Genomic DNA, 16,603 nt, shown 5'->3' with positions numbered 1-16,603 from the left:
AACTTTCAACTACTTGGGGTATAAAATCAGTAAATGAGTAAATTATTGTTTGAAAAGTTAGTTGGCTCTTGTTTAATTGTTTAATTGGATATCCTCTTGATGCTAAAAGTATATCATGGGAGAAGGGTTAGATGTTCCAGCACAAACCATTCATTTAATTTATACTTGATACATAACATGTAAAATTAGCTGGGCAAATGCACGGCAAGTTAGTGTAATCTTCAAATGCGTGCATAAGCAGGTGCACCTAGGTGGTGAGTTTTGCTTAAGTGCCTAGGTAAAACTAACTAATCACCTATTAAACCACCCTTGGTCCAAGACAACCAGAAAGATCATCTGGTAGGACTACCATCATCCACAACATCATCTGGTCAATAAATAAATACTCTATCTCTATTTTATTTAAGAATTGTGGCAAGGATCTACCATCATCTGGTCAATAAATAAATACTCTATCTCTATTTTATTTAAGAATTGTGGCAAGGATTTTAAAGAAGTACCGCTCTTAGATGTAAATAACAAATTAATGAAGATTAACGGGTGAATGACAACATGTGCTTTTATTTTGCCCCTATCATTCAATGATTTTAACCAAATTACATATATCTTAGCTAATATGGGGAAAAGGAGCTGTGTTGTGTGTGTGTGTGTGTGTTGGGGGGGTGGGGGGGTGGGGGGGTGGCGTTGTGGAGGAGGGATTTAAGAGAATGTGAAGAAAGTTCAGTTGTAAATATTACCTCCTATCCATGTTTGCAGAGTTGTAATGCACAAAATTATCATCACAAGCCCTTTTGTGTACGTGAGGAGGCTGGCTGGAAAAGGGAGGCTGAGTTGTTTTCTGAGTTTCTTTTGAGAAGGGAAGTAAGTTTGTTTGCTGATATTTCTTTGTCCATCTCCTTTTTTTCCTTTTCTCCTTCTCTTTCTTGTTTTGTTTTTTTATGTTTTTATTCTTCTTTAAATTGTTAATGGTTGACCTGGCCTGCTACAAAATATCTGAAATGTTCAAATAGTGTTAACAGAACTTAAACCCTTCAAGAACATTCCCCTTAGACCCCTTGTTAAGTCCGTTTAATTATTAAACCTTTTAATCCTATTTTGTCACATAAAAATCCCTGTATTCCCTTCCTTGTACTATGCTTCATTCATTAGTCCACTACAAGATCCGAGCATGATAGGTGGAGATCTCTAGAGTATTGCTATTCAGCTATAATGCCAATTCTTGTTGTAGCCTCCATTAGCCCAACTCATAATCCTCCACATACCACTTTTCAGGACAACAGAATTCCTTTTTTTTTTTGTACGTGTGCATCTATCTATCCAACTATCTATCTGTGTGCACCTCAAGAATTTCCCACATCAATTCCCATTCAAACTGAGACCAGCATTGCCTAGAAACTAGCACTGCTAAGCAGCGTCTTCCACGGCCTTGGTTGGAAAAAAGATGCAGTTGGATTTCATCAACGCCATCACGATATCTTATCCAGACTTTCTCATGCCTAAAACACCTCCTTTGGACGCTCTTCCTATCTGTGAATCTTGCACCTTATTCTTTCATGTCCAACTGTTCCATTCTTTTTCCTCCTTTCTTCCTGGTAGATGCATCTGTAATTCAGGCTAATCTCAGGAGATCAAAGCCTCTGCATGTATAACTTCACTATTATGCATATTTGCCTCCCTTTTTTCTTCTCTGATGCACTAGTTCCAACCTTGAATATCACTAAGCTTTCATCTCAATCTATAACTGACATCAAAAAAACTTTTTATCCCAGGAATCTATGGAGCCCTATTATAAGTACTGGTGTTTCTAAAAGAACAGTAGATAATCCGATGGCCTTCTTCAATGATGACAAATAAATGAATTCAAGTAAATAGGTTAAGACGAAAAGTGCACCTATATGTTAATCACAGGGTCCACCTAAACAGTAAATTGTAAAAAGAACAAAGGTATATTAGATAGACTCTCAGAGATGGGTGCACGTGTTTGGATCCCTAACATGTGTCATGTTAGATGATGACATTTTTCCTAATTATAGCGTCTCTTAGCATAAAAATTTCAAATTTTGCACCCACTTTTCCTTGAGACGTACCCTTACTGGCCATATCAAACTGTTCTTCATTTAGTTTCTTATTTAATCACCACAATAAAGTTCCCTTCCATCATATTTCTAACTCTTTCTAATTTTCCACCTTAACATATATGTGCATACATAGCAATAGCTTTTTTAGTTTAGGCGACATGCAAAATCAAATCCATCTGAAAAAAGGAATTCACCAAATTTTCTTAGAAAAACCATGCATTGCCTTTGGAACACCTATACATATGAAATCATCAATTCTAGCGAGTTAGGAACTTTATGAAACCTTGCATGTGTCCCCACGATGAAACCATGGAGAAGAAATTAAGGAAACAAAGGAGAACAAAGCACAAAGTAGGCAATGAATTCCATTAACCAATATCTACTCAACAAATTTCGTGGATCATGAAGGGATCTTTCATCATAAATAATGCGATTTATAGAGAGAAGAAATGAAAAGGATCGGTTTGCCGGACAAAGAAGCAGCAAGAAGGCAGCGATTTCTATTCACTGACGTATACTCAACAAATTTCGAATTACGGAGGGATCTTCCATCATAAATAATGCGATCATAGAGAAGAGAAAGGAAAAGGACCAGCTTATCGGAGAAAGAAGCATCAAGAAAGAAGCGAATTCTATTCAGCGGCATCTACCAAACAAATATCGAAATAAGAAGGGATCTTTCATCATAAATAATGTGATTTATAACAAAATGAAAGACAAGAATCGCCTTACCGACATGTGGTCGACGACCGCAAATATTAGGGTTTCCACCAAGATTTTCGGCGTTCTAATCGGAAGCTTAAAGCCTTTCTCCAATGCAAGAATTAGACTGATAGAAGGATCAGGCCCCATTCGTGATTGGATCTGTTGTTGGGCCGCCGGAGCAACGATAGGGAGGCAACTCCAGGTCGAGTCCGGAGATCGGAGTTCTTGGGGACCAGGAAGCCTTTCCGGCGATAGGAGTGGCGGACGAGCGCCATCGGATGCGGAGAAGGATTTGGAGAGAGAGAGCTCCGGGCACCGGCGATTCGAGAAGAAGGAGGCCAAGATGGGGCGGGGGAACAAGAAAGGGAAACAACTCAACAAGGGAAGATGTCCCCACCTACCGGAGAAGAATGGGACTCCCCTTGCCCTTGCAATCCCAATATGAAGTCGGAGAAGAATTATTTCTAGATCAATTTGTCAGTCCATGACGGTCGTTTAAAGTCGGCAAAATATGTATCCCAAAAAAAAACTAAAGTCGGCAACGTAGCCGATTATATGGAATGCATTGTAGGCATAACTATTTTGAAGTTCCTGATAAAAAAAATCTTTAGTTACAATTAAGTCCTTAAGTTGGAATTCATGACTTTGGCAGAGAAAATTATTGATGAGTCCTTTGTGATCATTTAGTTATTTCCGAGTTCCTGGTTAAAAGTTTCTTATGCCAGCTTCATGGGGTAGAAGGTCGAGAATATTATTTTAAAGTTGTAGTAAGGTCCAGGTTCTTACATTACAAGTTTAGTAGATTCCTAAATAGGATTTCAATGAGAAATCGCTAATTCAAAAATTCTCTGATAGACACAACAAAAGATTGCCATGTTCTTGTGAAATTTGAAAGCGGTTTTAGTTGGCTAGGTCTAAATTTGATCCGTTATTGGCTTGATTTGGCCCTTAGTCCAAATCCAAGATTTCAACTAGCGAGTTATAGAGTTGGTCATGGGTAATCTACAAGATCATGCTTTAAAAATGGCATGATTGATGTTTCAAGGCTAGTACCAATTTGTACTCATGATCATATTATAAAAATATGCAACTTCGGTGCCTGTGGTCTAGCCTAACTGAACAAGGAACATGTAAATAGGTTGCGATTTTACTTGAGGCGCACATAAGGTTTCATGAACTGTATACTAATTAATGCTTCTAGAAATTTTAAAATGTGCAACATATTTGTTTAATTAAATTTAGCTTTTTTATAAAAATAATTTTACCAAAAACTATAAAATTAATATGGTTTAACTATAAATCAGAAACACACTCTAGTGAGCAAGCGAGCCTAGCGAGGTGTAGATAGAATGTTGAGATAGTCATGTCAATAATCACATCCAAACTAATGAAAAATGCTCGTTATTACATGTGCTATTATTATCTTGCAAAATTAATCAAAACATAAGAAGCATGTGAGAATGGCACTCCTTTTTTTTAATATCAACTTTTGTCTCTATCTCTATACTATCTTCAAATTTTTTCATTTTGAAATAGAGAAAATTGTTACATTGACAATTTATTTTCTTTATAAACTATTTTTTTATAGTGGTATATTGAAAAACACACATTTGGTCCATGAAAACTATTTACTTTTTATATAAACTATTTTTTTCGTAATGGTATCCTGAATACACACATTTCGTTCATGAAAACTTTTGATTTTTTACACACACACACACACACACACACATATATATATATATATATATATATATATATATATATAGCATTATTCAGATTTAAAATAATAATAATAATAAAACCATTTCATGAGAGATCGGGCAGGTGTTGCAAACTCAGGTAGAGCTATTGGTGGTTGGAAGGACAATGCATGCAGAGAATATCCATCAATCTTGCAGGAAGGAAACGGTAACATCCGTGGTTGTGTTTGTTTGTCTTGAATTTATTGGAATTATTACTTATTCTAAAAACTTAAGTTGATAGAATGAGATAAAATTATTTATATATTTTATATATTTTTACAGGTTCTGTATACAAATAATTATAAAAGAACAGAGACGGCAATGGACGAAGTAGGGGTCATTTTATTTGACAGATGGTGTCGGGGATTCTCGAGGCATGGAAGGGGCCGGCCGGGTCGCCTTCACGTCGCTCTCCCCTCAACTGTTCCGCCGGCCAGTCGTACTCCGTGGCGCGGCTCGGCGGACCCTAAGGGAGCGCCGCGAGGAGAGCCGAGGCGGGAACCTGGTCAGAGGAATTGTGGGAGAAATCGCCACCAACTACGAAACATTGGACGGTTGTTTGGGCATATGCTCTCTTTCCAACGATATGATCGACAAGCGCCAGCTCTCCCTCGGTGGAACCAACGGCATTCTCCTGCTCTTGACATCCCCTCACCACCCTCTCTCTCTCTCTCTCTCAAACGCATCCCTAGGAAAGAAGAAGAAGAGCGAATGAGCACGGATATCTTGAGCTGGAGGAAGAAGGGAAAATGCCCCGCCATTTGTTAGAAGGTACGTAGCCTCCACCTCCATCCCGTAACTAAGGTACGTCTTGAACTGGAGGTCTCGACAAATGAAAGGAGAACATCGACGTGTTCTGTGATTCTTCTACGCACAGCTTAGCTAGATGCAATCCCTGCGTTCATGAGGAGTTCTGAGCTCTAAGAATTTACGATTCCTTTTTCAAGGATTCTAACAATACGAACATATAGGGTAATTGACTAAGAATTTGCAAATCCTTTTCCGAGGATCCTAACAATGTGAACGTAGGGCAATTGCTTGACTCATTGGCCAGAAATATAGTCGAGTGGTTTTTGGGGTCTGATGGACGACCTTGTCCAATCTTTTCTGATGGACCATGCAGTCTCGACCACTTGTAGAGTTTCGGTAGATTGGTCGAAATAGATTGTTGTTAGAACCCATAAATAATTGTGTGAAAATTTTGGATCTGGAATCAAGAAAAGGATGAACTATTTGAGTCAGGGGCTTAACAGTTAACACTGGTTAGGAACTATTCTACTAAAATAAATCAGACAGGTTCTCTATCAGCGGAAAATCTTGAGGAAATCAGGAACAATATCATGACACTGAGACTATTTTGCAGAATAATAATGAGAATGTCAAGCTATGCAATTTAAGCAAATTTAATTTCAGTAATAGATTATTACGTGTTCATCTGGTGCTCATATCACATTAGATATAAACTATGGCATAATAAACATCGATGGGATGACATAAAGATTCCCGAAAGTGGGACGCCTAAGATGATATTTAAGTTTACATCGTCAACTGTTCCTCGTTGCTCAAGTTTAATAGTAGAGAAAAACCCATGCCAATTCCTTGCATTTTCTTTGTTTCCTTCTGTGCTATTTCTGCTTCTGTTGACCATGTCAGCATTTTGATGGATTTTAGTGTGGGAGTATTGTGGGAGCAATGTTTATAACGGGAGGCGGCTTTTCAGGTTTCAGGCGATCAGGCTTGGTGTTTTAGAGGAAAGCATAAGATTTGAATTGTTTGATTTAAGCGTGAAACAGTTTGAATCAGATTCAATCATCAGATGATACCGTTGAGCTTGAATTTGTTAGTCAAACCTACTTCCACAGAGGCTGGTCCACAAACTAGTGAAGCTATCGTGGATTGTGTTGAGAACTTAAAAAGCACTCCTCTTTCAAATGCTTACTAGATTCAATCTAAATTATCTGCACCAAGGAACTTCATTATCCGATCTGATCTGCATGTGCGCTAATATATGAACCGACAACATCATGCAGCTTTTTTTTTCATTTTAAGAAACATGGCAGCAAGAACCATGCCAAAAGGAGATTTCAGACAAACTTTTATATGTTTTTTGATATTTCATACTGGTGCCTGTTTAGAATTCAATTCTGTGGTCATGTCGCCGATGCCATAACCATCTGAAGTGCATTTGTTAGGGTCTTCATCTCCACAGTCAACTGGGAAGGCCTTGTCATTGTTCCTTTTCATCGGCGGTGCTGTAATTCTTGTGATCATGTTACTCCTGGTTCTTTTCTGGAAACGTATCAAGCCAAAGATGCTGTTGCAGAAGATGGCGAAATCTGAAAAAAATGGTCCAGGTAAATTTCGTTAGCTGGAGAAGTAATGATTTAGTCTACTTGACAATGCTTAAAATACTGTATATTTGTGCCAGAAGTTCCAGATTACTTCAGCGGCAATCTTCGAATTATTTCCTACTTCGACTATCGTACTTTAAAAAGAGCAACGGGATCTTTCCACCCAAAGAACCAGCTTGGTAGGGGAGGGTTTGGGCCAGTCTATCAGGTACTGATGGAGAGGAGAGAAGTTAAATTTCAACTATATCATATTTGTATCTCATTTTACGAGGAATTTGATTCCTGACAGGGTAAATTAGTTGATGGAAGGATGATTGCAGTGAAGCAATTGTCTCTTGAAAAATCTCAACAAGGGGAATCTGAATTTCTTGCTGAGGTTAGGATGTTAACAAGCATTCAACACAAGAATCTTGTTCGCCTTATTGGATGTTGCTCGGAGGGAGCTCAAAGGCTGCTTGTATATGAGTACATGAAAAATGGGAGCTTGGACAGTCTAATATATGGTCAGTATTCCAAGCTGATGGATTGCAGTATCTATTAATTGTTACATAAGCACAATAAATTAAAAGTAAATCAAAAGACTGGTCTTTGTGCAACAAATATTTGGATGGTGCATTATTGATATAGTTAACAGCTAATAAATCCCTTAGAAGTTATCAGCTAGCTGATCATCATTCTGTTACAGATTGTGTTGTCATGTCAAATGTTATATTGATCTGTGCTGGTATTGTGTTATCGATTTTTATTTTGGTAGTTGCCTTTTGCTATATATATGTACATATATTCTGCAAGCAGGTGATTCATGATTTCTCTTATAATAATTCCATGAAACAGGAAACTGCAAAACATTTTTGAACTGGAAGATGCGATTCCAAATCATTCTTGGCATAGCTCGAGGGCTACAGTATCTGCATGAAGACTCAAACTTACGGATTGTCCATAGAGATATCAAGGCTAGCAACATCCTCCTTGATGATAAATTCCAACCTAAAATTAGCGATTTTGGTTTGGCCAGGTTCTTCCCTGAAGACCAGACATATCTCAGCACCACAATTGCTGGGACTCTGTAAGTTGCTAATGAGCTGTTAAAGGCTAATATTATTCTGTTCATAGTATAATAGATTGTGGATTTTCCTTTGACTAGTTTTGGCAATCTATCAGTAAATCTAAGGTTAGCAATATAATTCATTGTCCTGCACTGTAGAAGCTGTCCCTGCATATTTGCATTTTAGTAAATTGGAGTAATTTTGGTTTGGTGGAAGTCGAGATTGCATTATTGTTTAATAAATCATGTTGAATATCAAGTCTTTGAAACCCCGAATTAAACAAAAGAAGTCTGCATATATTATTTGCCAGTTGATCAATGCATTCTTGATCCTATAAGCCATCCATTCCGAATGGCATTGTTTTCTGAGTTTCAAGTATTTGATCATTTGAAATTGAATTAACTTGTCAGAGGCTATACTGCACCTGAATATGCTATCAGAGGAGAGTTGTCGGAGAAAGCTGATATTTATAGCTTTGGAGTTCTTGCACTTGAGATCATTAGTTCCAGAAAGAACACAGACCTTTCACTGCCAACAGAGATGCAGTATCTTCCAGAATATGTAGGGTCTCAAATTCAGTATCTTCTGCATCATAGTTAATGCTAAGATAGAAGATAATTACTAACAAAAGCTGGCCTCTTCCTTTTGATCCAGGCATGGAAGCTTTTTGAGAGATCGAGGGTCATTGATTTCGTAGACCCCAAATTGAGAACAGATGGGATTGTGGAAAAAGATGTTCTACAAGTCTGTCATGTAGCCTTTTTATGCCTCCAACCAGATCCAAGCTTAAGGCCCCCAATGTCGGAAGTAGTTGCCATGCTAATTCAGAAGACTGAACCCATGGCCACTCCTTTGAAACCAGCATTTTTGGAACGAAAGCATCGAGTCGACATAAGTCTTTCATTGGAGTCTCCATCTGAGGACCATATCTCTTCACCACCACAAAGTAATTCTCCTTTCTCCCCTCTACCCGACAGGTTTTCACCACCACCTGATGCCTCCAAGAGATAGATGATGACTGTTTATGTGGCATCAAAGGCTGATACTACAGCTTATTGGACCTACATGACAAAGTGATGAACTTTATGTTGCTGAGATCAATAAAAGGTTTTAGGATCAGGATCAAATCACCTTGAGTGAAAGATTTTTGGACGGTGGAGTCGGTGAGCGGCTCTGAATATCCACTTCATCTATGTGCCGCTGATTGGTACTTTTTTCTTAAAGAAAGTAGAGAAGTTAAATTTTTATTGCAGTTTTCTAACCTAACACGATGGTGCTTGTGATTAATAAAATATGTTGGTACTAGTTTGAGTCATTTGAAAAGCAGAGGTGTTGTATATGACAACCTTGAGGTCGTGTGCTTCTTCTAGGCATGGATACCAGATCATCTGCCCTTTAAGAGGCTTTCTGATTCATATGGTTGTTTGAATTTTATATACTTTAATTCGAGCATTTCGTGTTATTTAGCTGTGTCCAGATGCTCGTTGTAATATTTAAATGAGTGGTCTTTAAATAAAATTTAGTTCTTTTCAAGGCATTTGTTTGCTGAAACTAGTAGAGGAATATCAGTGTTCCATCAGGTTACACACAAAATCTAAAATGTTGGTCCAGGTGACCACTAACTAACCCGTAAATATCAAAACATTTTGAAGCAGGGTTGATGCGGGGTTGGAGTACATTGCTTGGCTTGGTTATTAGCTTGACAACCTACAAATGTTCAGAGATCGGGCTAAACCTGAAGAGACTTGTAAGTTGGTAACAGATAATTTGTGGGGTTTCCTGGTCTTTGATGTGCTTCTGTATTCCTGTTTTTTTTCATTCGCTCATTGAAATAAACCCGAACGGCAATCCTGCCACATACTTGAATGAGAGAGAATAGATAATCAGTCTCACTTATTGCCTAGGACTTGGCTTATTTAGACCTCAGATTCCTGTGAATAAAGTAGAGACTTCAGCACTATACTAAGTTAAACAAGAACTTATCAAGGCAAAGTTCTCTTCATTTTCTGATATTTCAATAAAAACATCAAGATGCAAACTAGTCCTCTTATCAAGTAGTTTAATCTCTCGGCTCGAAATGTTTAAGTTGGTTAGAGTTCAGGATTCAAACTCTCGGTTGGGCCACGCCAAAGCGGACCAAAGCCCGTACCAATAGTTAGGATCCACTTAGGCTCCCAGCCTGATTTTATTAATAAAAATGGGAAATGGTGACATATTTAGAGTCTATTAGGATATTCCTACAATATCAAGCTGAAAATTCTGTATAATTTAATTTGCGGATTGGACTGTTCATTTAAAGATGGCTCAAAGGCCGGAATCTAGAATGAGTTTGGATAGGCTTTATGCAAACTAAATGGGCCAAGCGGATCCGATTTTTTTAGCCTGAATGCTATTAAAAGGTTGAAAAGTTTTGGTCACTATAGTGGCACTAATCAATTCCCTAGCCTGAACGAAGGATCCAGCTCCTGCATCATTCCATCATTCATCAAAGCTCCATTTTGGTTGCTTCCACGTGATACAAGTGGAGGCCCTCAAACCTGAAGTCATATAAAACTTCTTACCAAAATACTTCTGTTAAAAATGACGAGAGTGATCAAAAGCAGCGTTACCGACCCTTTCCCATGCCTTGTCCCTACCTCTCTCTCCCTTCTACCCATGCTGTTATTCCATATATTAATAATTTAATATTATAGAAGCCGTGTCATGATGCCCCCCAATCCCACTTTCAGTCATCCTTACGGTCTTATCCATTACCAATAATTCTACACCATTTGTCCGTGTATGAAAACCAGACACCAATCACTCGCCCTTCTTTCTCCTCGCCTTCTTCTCCTCCCCGCCGGAGCCGCCACCATCGAGCGGTGGAGGCGACGGCATCGGGGCCTTCCTCCGCCGCAGCTCATCCACCAGCTTCCGCATCGCAGCGTCGGAGCCGTCGCCGTCGCAGCCCATGAAGACCTCAGCGACATCCGCCGGCGTTATCTTGACCTCCTGGAGGAGCGCGTCTACCTCCGGCATCAGCTGGTGCCCTTCCGCCACGTCAAGATAGTTCCTCGCCAGCACCCGGAACGCCGACGGTCGGCAGTAGGAGAGGTGGATGGACCGGTCCATCCGGCCGGGCCGGATGAGGGCCGGGTCGAGACGCTCCGGGTGGTTCGTCGTGAAGATCATCAGCCGCTCCCCTACGCACGACGACCACAGCCCGTCCACGAAGTTCAGGACACCCGACAGGCTCACCGTACCTCCGCCGTACGCAGTGACGTCGTGAGGATGCCCCCCCGCCGCCGCCGCCTGCAGGTCGGGTTCGGGCTCGTGTTCGTGGCCGGGCTTGGTCTTCTTCTTCTTCTTGCGGTCGGACAGATCGAGGGAGCAGTCGATGTCCTCGACGACGACGACGGACTTGGGAGTGGTGGAGACGAGGAGGCGGCGGAGGTGGGAGTTGGAGGGGACGGCGGTGAGCTCGAGGTCGTATACGTCGAACTCGAGTAGGTTGGCAATGGCGGCTACTAGGCTGGTCTTGCCGGTGCCCGGGGGTCCGTGGAGGAGATAACCGCGCTTCCAGGTGCGGCCGACGCGGGCGTAGTGGTCGCGGCGGTCGGCGAAGCGGAGGAGATCGGATCGGAGATCGTCCTTGAGGGCGGGTTCGATGGCGAGGGTGTCGAAGGTGGAAGGGTGGGCGAAGGGGACGGATGACCAGAGGCGGTAGAGGTCTTCCCCTGGGGCGGCACGGTTGGTGTAGAGGCGGCGCTCGCGGGCTTTGAGGCGGAGGCGCGCGGCCTCGTCGAGGATGTGGGGGATGTAGATGGAGTGGACGGCGTTGCGGTGGCGGCGGTGGAAGGAGAGCTCGAGGGAGCGGTGCTCGGCGGCGGAGGAGGAGCGGTGGTGGCCGTAGAGTAAGAAGGGGTTGGAGGCGGCGGAGGGGCGCTCGACGGCTCGGGAGGTCCAGCGGAGGGGGACGCCCTGGAAGAAGTCAACGGCGGTGTGGGAGGAGGGGAGGGAGGCGATCGGGTGGGGAGCTTGGCGGGGCTTGGAGAGGCGGACCACGGGGGCGGTGGCCAGGCAGCGGGAGCCCAGGTACGACTGGGCCGCTTCGTAGAGCTCGTTGGGGGAGGAACCGTCGTACTCGTCGATGATGATGATCGCCGTGGGGTGTACCGCCGCCACCAGCCGTCGGAAGAGGAATTGAAGAAAGAAGTAGAGCTCCGGAGGGAGGAAATCCCGCAACGCCGATCTCAAGAACACCAGCGTCGCCAGAAGCGACCCTATCGACTTCCAATCCAACACCACCTCCATTGCTTCGTTTGTTCTTATTCTGGGCACCTACTAATCCAGAGGGAAGGATGAGTGCGTTGAAGGGAGCGAACAGTCGGAGGGTTTTATTGACGGGAGAACACAAAAAAAGGTGAGACTACCTCCACTTCACCCGCTGGTGGCGGCTAGCTGTAGGCGTGATTTGTTATCGAAAGTGATGTGATGGATTTACCAAAAAGAAACAAGGGCAATGTGATGGACGTGACTCAGCGTCGGCGGCGATAGCCGCTGGCCTTTCGTTTCGAGTCGTTTGGGGACAAAAATCATGGGGGCGGGCACCGAGTAAGTGGAATATTTTTTAGACAATTAATTTTTTTTAATAATAAAACTAATTATTATAATTTTTAAGCAAAAAAAAATTAATATTTACTTAGCTAGAAAATATAGTTTTCAGGGCATACTTTAGATGATACACATCAAATAAATTAATACATATATCTAGATAAATTCATATAGTTTTCAGAATATGGCAAATGGTACCTACTTTGCAAATTAATCATCTAGTAACTTAATATATATCTCCAAATAACACGATGCATAGTTTTTGAAACATAATATTCATCGATACATACTACATGGTCAGATGATACGCAGTCATTGAGATATATTCTGAAAGCTTTTTGATATACACTTAGTAGTAATTCAATTCACACATCTAGATAAATAGATAAATAGTTTTCACAAAATACTTGTTATCATAGCATACTGTATTTTTAATCAAACGTGGGACCGAAGCTAATATAAAATTTGATATTTGCTGTATTCAAATCTACCCTATGATTAGCTTTAACCGTAGAAAGCCCGCCTCTTATGATTTTTGTTCTTTGGAGTAATGCAACCTTGCCCTAGCACCAAGAAAGAAAGCCTTTCACAGCGGCTGTGTCCAAGAGTGGATTGGCACATTTCCTTTTTTATCAAAGCAGGAATATTGTTTGGAGCCCACCACTTTTTCTAAGACAAGCATTTTTCCTCCTTTCAAAGTCACTCGCCAAAAAAGAGAGCTGGGAGGAAAGGAAAAGAAGAAAGTGGTGGTCCGATAAAAGTTCTTTACGAAGCGCATAAGGGGACTCGAAAAAGCAGACCCAAATTGAAATGTTAAGGTGGGGTCAAGTAATCGAGGTGGCCGAAGTGGATGGTTATGAAGCTGGGAGGAACGATGAGTCTGGGGAGGGTAGTAAAAGCTGGGAGGAGAGGAAGATCGCATACCTACTCCACGAGTCGGTTTGTCGCGACATTGACCGGAAGGGCACACGTTCCATGGTGTCCACGTCGGAAAAGGAGCGGGAATATAAAAGAAAAATGCCGGGCCTTGTTTGTCAACGCGCGCGGGGCATAGAATGTCGACCGCCAAAAGTGGGCACATCATGAGACAGATGCGGGCCTCGTCATCAGAGATCACGAGAGCAGATAGACAGCGATAGGAGGTTAGAGGATCTACAATACGTTCGTAGCTTGCGTCGAGCTTAGAGTTGCATGAGAAGGTGTTGCCTATGCAAAACGAAGACTCTTAGCAGAAGACTTTGAGGATGATTCGGCCACGGTGATCAAGTAGATTCGGGGTCGGAGTCGTAGTGTCGATTTCAAACCGTTGCTCCGGGACATTTGTAGACTTTTAGCTGAGTGTGGACTATCATGGGCTTTGCACATCTTCAGAGTGGCGAATAACGCCGATGATTGAGTGGCTTTCTTCGCGGCCCACCACTCTGGGAGCTTTGCTTGGGCAAACCCTGCGTTGGTTCATGTTCTCTTACTCAAGCTTATCTTTTCTAATTCAATTGGCTGTGCTCACAACTGTCGCATGCGCGCACACAAAAAAAAAAAAAATGAAAGAAGAGGAAGAAGAAGGAGATGAGGCCCCCCCCCCCCCCCCTAAGACTCTGAAAAATATGTCCAATCTTTTCATATGCAGAAGGTGAGCTAACTATTCTTAGCATATCATAGTCCTACTTTTCTTTTTGAGTTTGGTGAGAGAGAGATTCTAGCCTATACCCGCCCTTCTTTTACTCGAGAAATTATATCCTGCATCGTGTGCACCACATAGTCGTGCACCATGCCAGTCAAGTTGTCTCATTTGTATAGGCTCCATTCATGATGCGCTTATCTTGGTGATCGGCCAGAAGGAATGAGGTAACCTGGTTAGTGTGTTGCGCATCTTATTAGTGCATACAGTGCAAGATGTAATTTGCCCTTTTGCTCCACATGGTTGAAACTCAAATCTTTGCGTAGATCGGGTCTATCACTTGCAGAATCAGGGTACCGAGTAATAGGGCCTATGTTCCCAACAACTATGAGTGCAATACCAATAATGTGGAGGAGACGCTGTTAATCAAATTGATAACTATGATGGAGTCCCCTCATCAAGCCAAAGTGGGGAAGCCTAAAACAGAAAGTTATAAGGGATAATATTACAATTGGAGTTTCTATGATGGAGTCCTCACCTTGATGACAGCCAAGCAACGGGTGGCTTACTAAATGAGCCATCGATCATCACATGCCCTCCGGACGGCCCAGTAAACATATCCACGGCCCAACCCACATAAAAGCATGCATTTTAAGGTGGAAATCTCCATGCAATGTGATTCTGAAACCACTCTTTTGTGGATCCAATTGCAAATTTGACCGATCCCATTTGGGGTCAGGCCATCCTGGGCTGAATTGCCAAATCTCTGAACGACATCTCTTCACACAACTTAGTCTTCATTCTAAAGAAAGTCATAATGTAATCTCGACTCTGGAACTCAATATACAAGTGCAGACACAAATCCGTCAATCTATGCTCTCTTGTGTTGGACACCTCTAACCAGCAGCAATGGTGAATGGTTCATTCAAGTGTAAATTCAGGAGACATGGCCTTCCCTCTCTAATGACGAATGTATCTTACATCGCAGTCACAAGGACAAAATTTTGATAATAAATTTCTTGTGCAGGTATGCTAGTTAAATCCCCACCTCCTCCATGCGAATAATAACTCTTATAAAGAAAATATGCATGCAATATCGTAATAACATTATCTTCCTTTACATTAAAATTTCGCACATGCCCTCCTCCCTCGTTCCATAATTCCCTGAAAACTCCTCATCTTTCTTCCCAGTGCTACAAACTTGATGAAGTTCAACTCCATTTATTTGCAATTAGAAATAGTTTTAGTACCTGAATATAAAATTTGGTCTTTCCAATCTCGGCCATATAACGCATCAAAACGGGTAGATTAAAATATTTAGGTTCAATTGCGATATAAGTAAATTATCCCTGAAATCTGAATGATGTGAAACATAATAATAATTGCCATTAATTTCATGTCCACAAGGAGCCGTGCAGCTGCAACCGATGGAGTGCAATGTTAGCCAAAGCCAGCCCACAGCTCGGGGCCTAAAATAAATGTAGATCAACAACATATAAAACGGTCCATCACGAGTTCACGAACCCAGAAGTCCATCACACAATCATGCTCGAATCATTCATTCACTCATCTCCTCCTCCCACGCACGGGACTCGGGCTCTCGCGCCTCGGCAACGAACGCCCGGCGGTAAAAACTGAAAAGACGTAACTGTGGAGTCGCAAACGTCTGTCTTTCTCGGTATTCGGGACGTGGGACAGGATGGAATCAAGCGAGGATGGGGGGTTCGTACGGGCGAGAGCAGTGAGTGGACTTAGGAAGGCGTGGGGCACCCGCAAAAGCCAGTCGACAATTCAATTCTCCGCTGCTCCACAGGCATTTATGGCATCCCCTCTCCCTGTCCCTCTCCTGACCACGGCGCCTTCCGGTTCGCCTCCCCAAATCAGGAAACTTGGCCCCATCCAATTATGTGTTAGCATTATGGGTTATAACCTGGGCTCCTGGAATGGATGGGTTGCATTTCCAAAATTGGAAAACCGGAAGCTCATCTTAAGCCTCAATCACAAGTCACAGTAAAAAAAAAAAAAACCACATATGGTGCTTGCTTTTTGTTTTTTTTTTGTCTCTCTCTCAATCAACACCACACAAACTTCAACAAAAAGCAGAGGCTTGAACCCAAACGAAAAACAACCTCGCACTAGATAAGTTCTTGTTTTTGAGTTATGGATTTTTTTTGAAGGTTTTTGTTTATTCTTGATGAGAGATGAATAAAAGGCTTTGAGAGAAGTAATGTAAACTACTCTTTTTTTTTCCTTCTCCATAATGCGAAATTCGCGGTTATTCTATTTTCTGATGTTAACACCTATGCCTCCTGCCCTCCAAATTTGTCTCTTATGGCTAAGAACATGTATCCAAAATTACACCACTCATGAATAAGAACACATATCTCAAATTAATCCATGCCTAGTAGGGGGTGAAGATGCCATGATCTTGATCAACTTCTTCATCTTTGAGTCAAGATTTTTGACC

At 41.8% G+C, this 16,603-nt stretch overlaps 2 protein-coding genes across 2 annotated transcripts; one reads left to right on the top strand and one right to left on the bottom strand.

The window, feature by feature from the left end:
• Nucleotides 1-4,953: 4,953 nt before the first annotated feature.
• On the top strand, nucleotides 4,954-10,000 carry LOC103714124 (probable LRR receptor-like serine/threonine-protein kinase At1g56140). The gene is made up of 7 exons (XM_039127806.1): nucleotides 4,954-5,299; nucleotides 6,721-6,882; nucleotides 6,957-7,087; nucleotides 7,169-7,382; nucleotides 7,714-7,945; nucleotides 8,336-8,486; nucleotides 8,580-10,000. Exons 1-7 carry the CDS (start codon nucleotides 5,278-5,280, stop codon nucleotides 8,934-8,936), a joined length of 1,269 nt encoding a protein of 422 aa, XP_038983734.1. The 5' UTR covers nucleotides 4,954-5,277; the 3' UTR covers nucleotides 8,937-10,000.
• Nucleotides 10,001-10,459: 459 nt separating this feature from the next.
• LOC103714084 (AAA-ATPase At3g50940-like) lies at nucleotides 10,460-12,490 on the bottom strand. The gene has a single exon (XM_008801219.4). It carries the CDS (start codon nucleotides 12,216-12,218, stop codon nucleotides 10,725-10,727), a length of 1,494 nt encoding a protein of 497 aa, XP_008799441.1. The 5' UTR covers nucleotides 12,219-12,490; the 3' UTR covers nucleotides 10,460-10,724.
• Between the last annotated feature and the right edge of the window lie 4,113 nt (nucleotides 12,491-16,603).

This window comes from Phoenix dactylifera, chromosome 7, assembly GCF_009389715.1.
Source record: "Phoenix dactylifera cultivar Barhee BC4 chromosome 7, palm_55x_up_171113_PBpolish2nd_filt_p, whole genome shotgun sequence".
Classification (NCBI taxonomy): domain Eukaryota; kingdom Viridiplantae; phylum Streptophyta; class Magnoliopsida; order Arecales; family Arecaceae; genus Phoenix; species Phoenix dactylifera.
This window is presented reverse-complemented; position numbering and strand designations above follow the sequence as displayed.

Coding starts and splice junctions, on each gene's coding strand:
- LOC103714084 (XM_008801219.4), bottom strand. CDS start 12,218: ATGGAGGTGGTGTTGGATTGGAAGTCGATAGGGTCGCTTCTGGCGACG.
- LOC103714124 (XM_039127806.1), top strand. CDS start 5,278: ATGCCCCGCCATTTGTTAGAAG. Junction 6,883..6,956: donor ATCTGAAAAAAATGGTCCAG/GTAAATTTCGTT, acceptor TATTTGTGCCAG/AAGTTCCAGATTACTTCAGC. Junction 7,088..7,168: donor GGTTTGGGCCAGTCTATCAG/GTACTGATGGAG, acceptor GATTCCTGACAG/GGTAAATTAGTTGATGGAAG.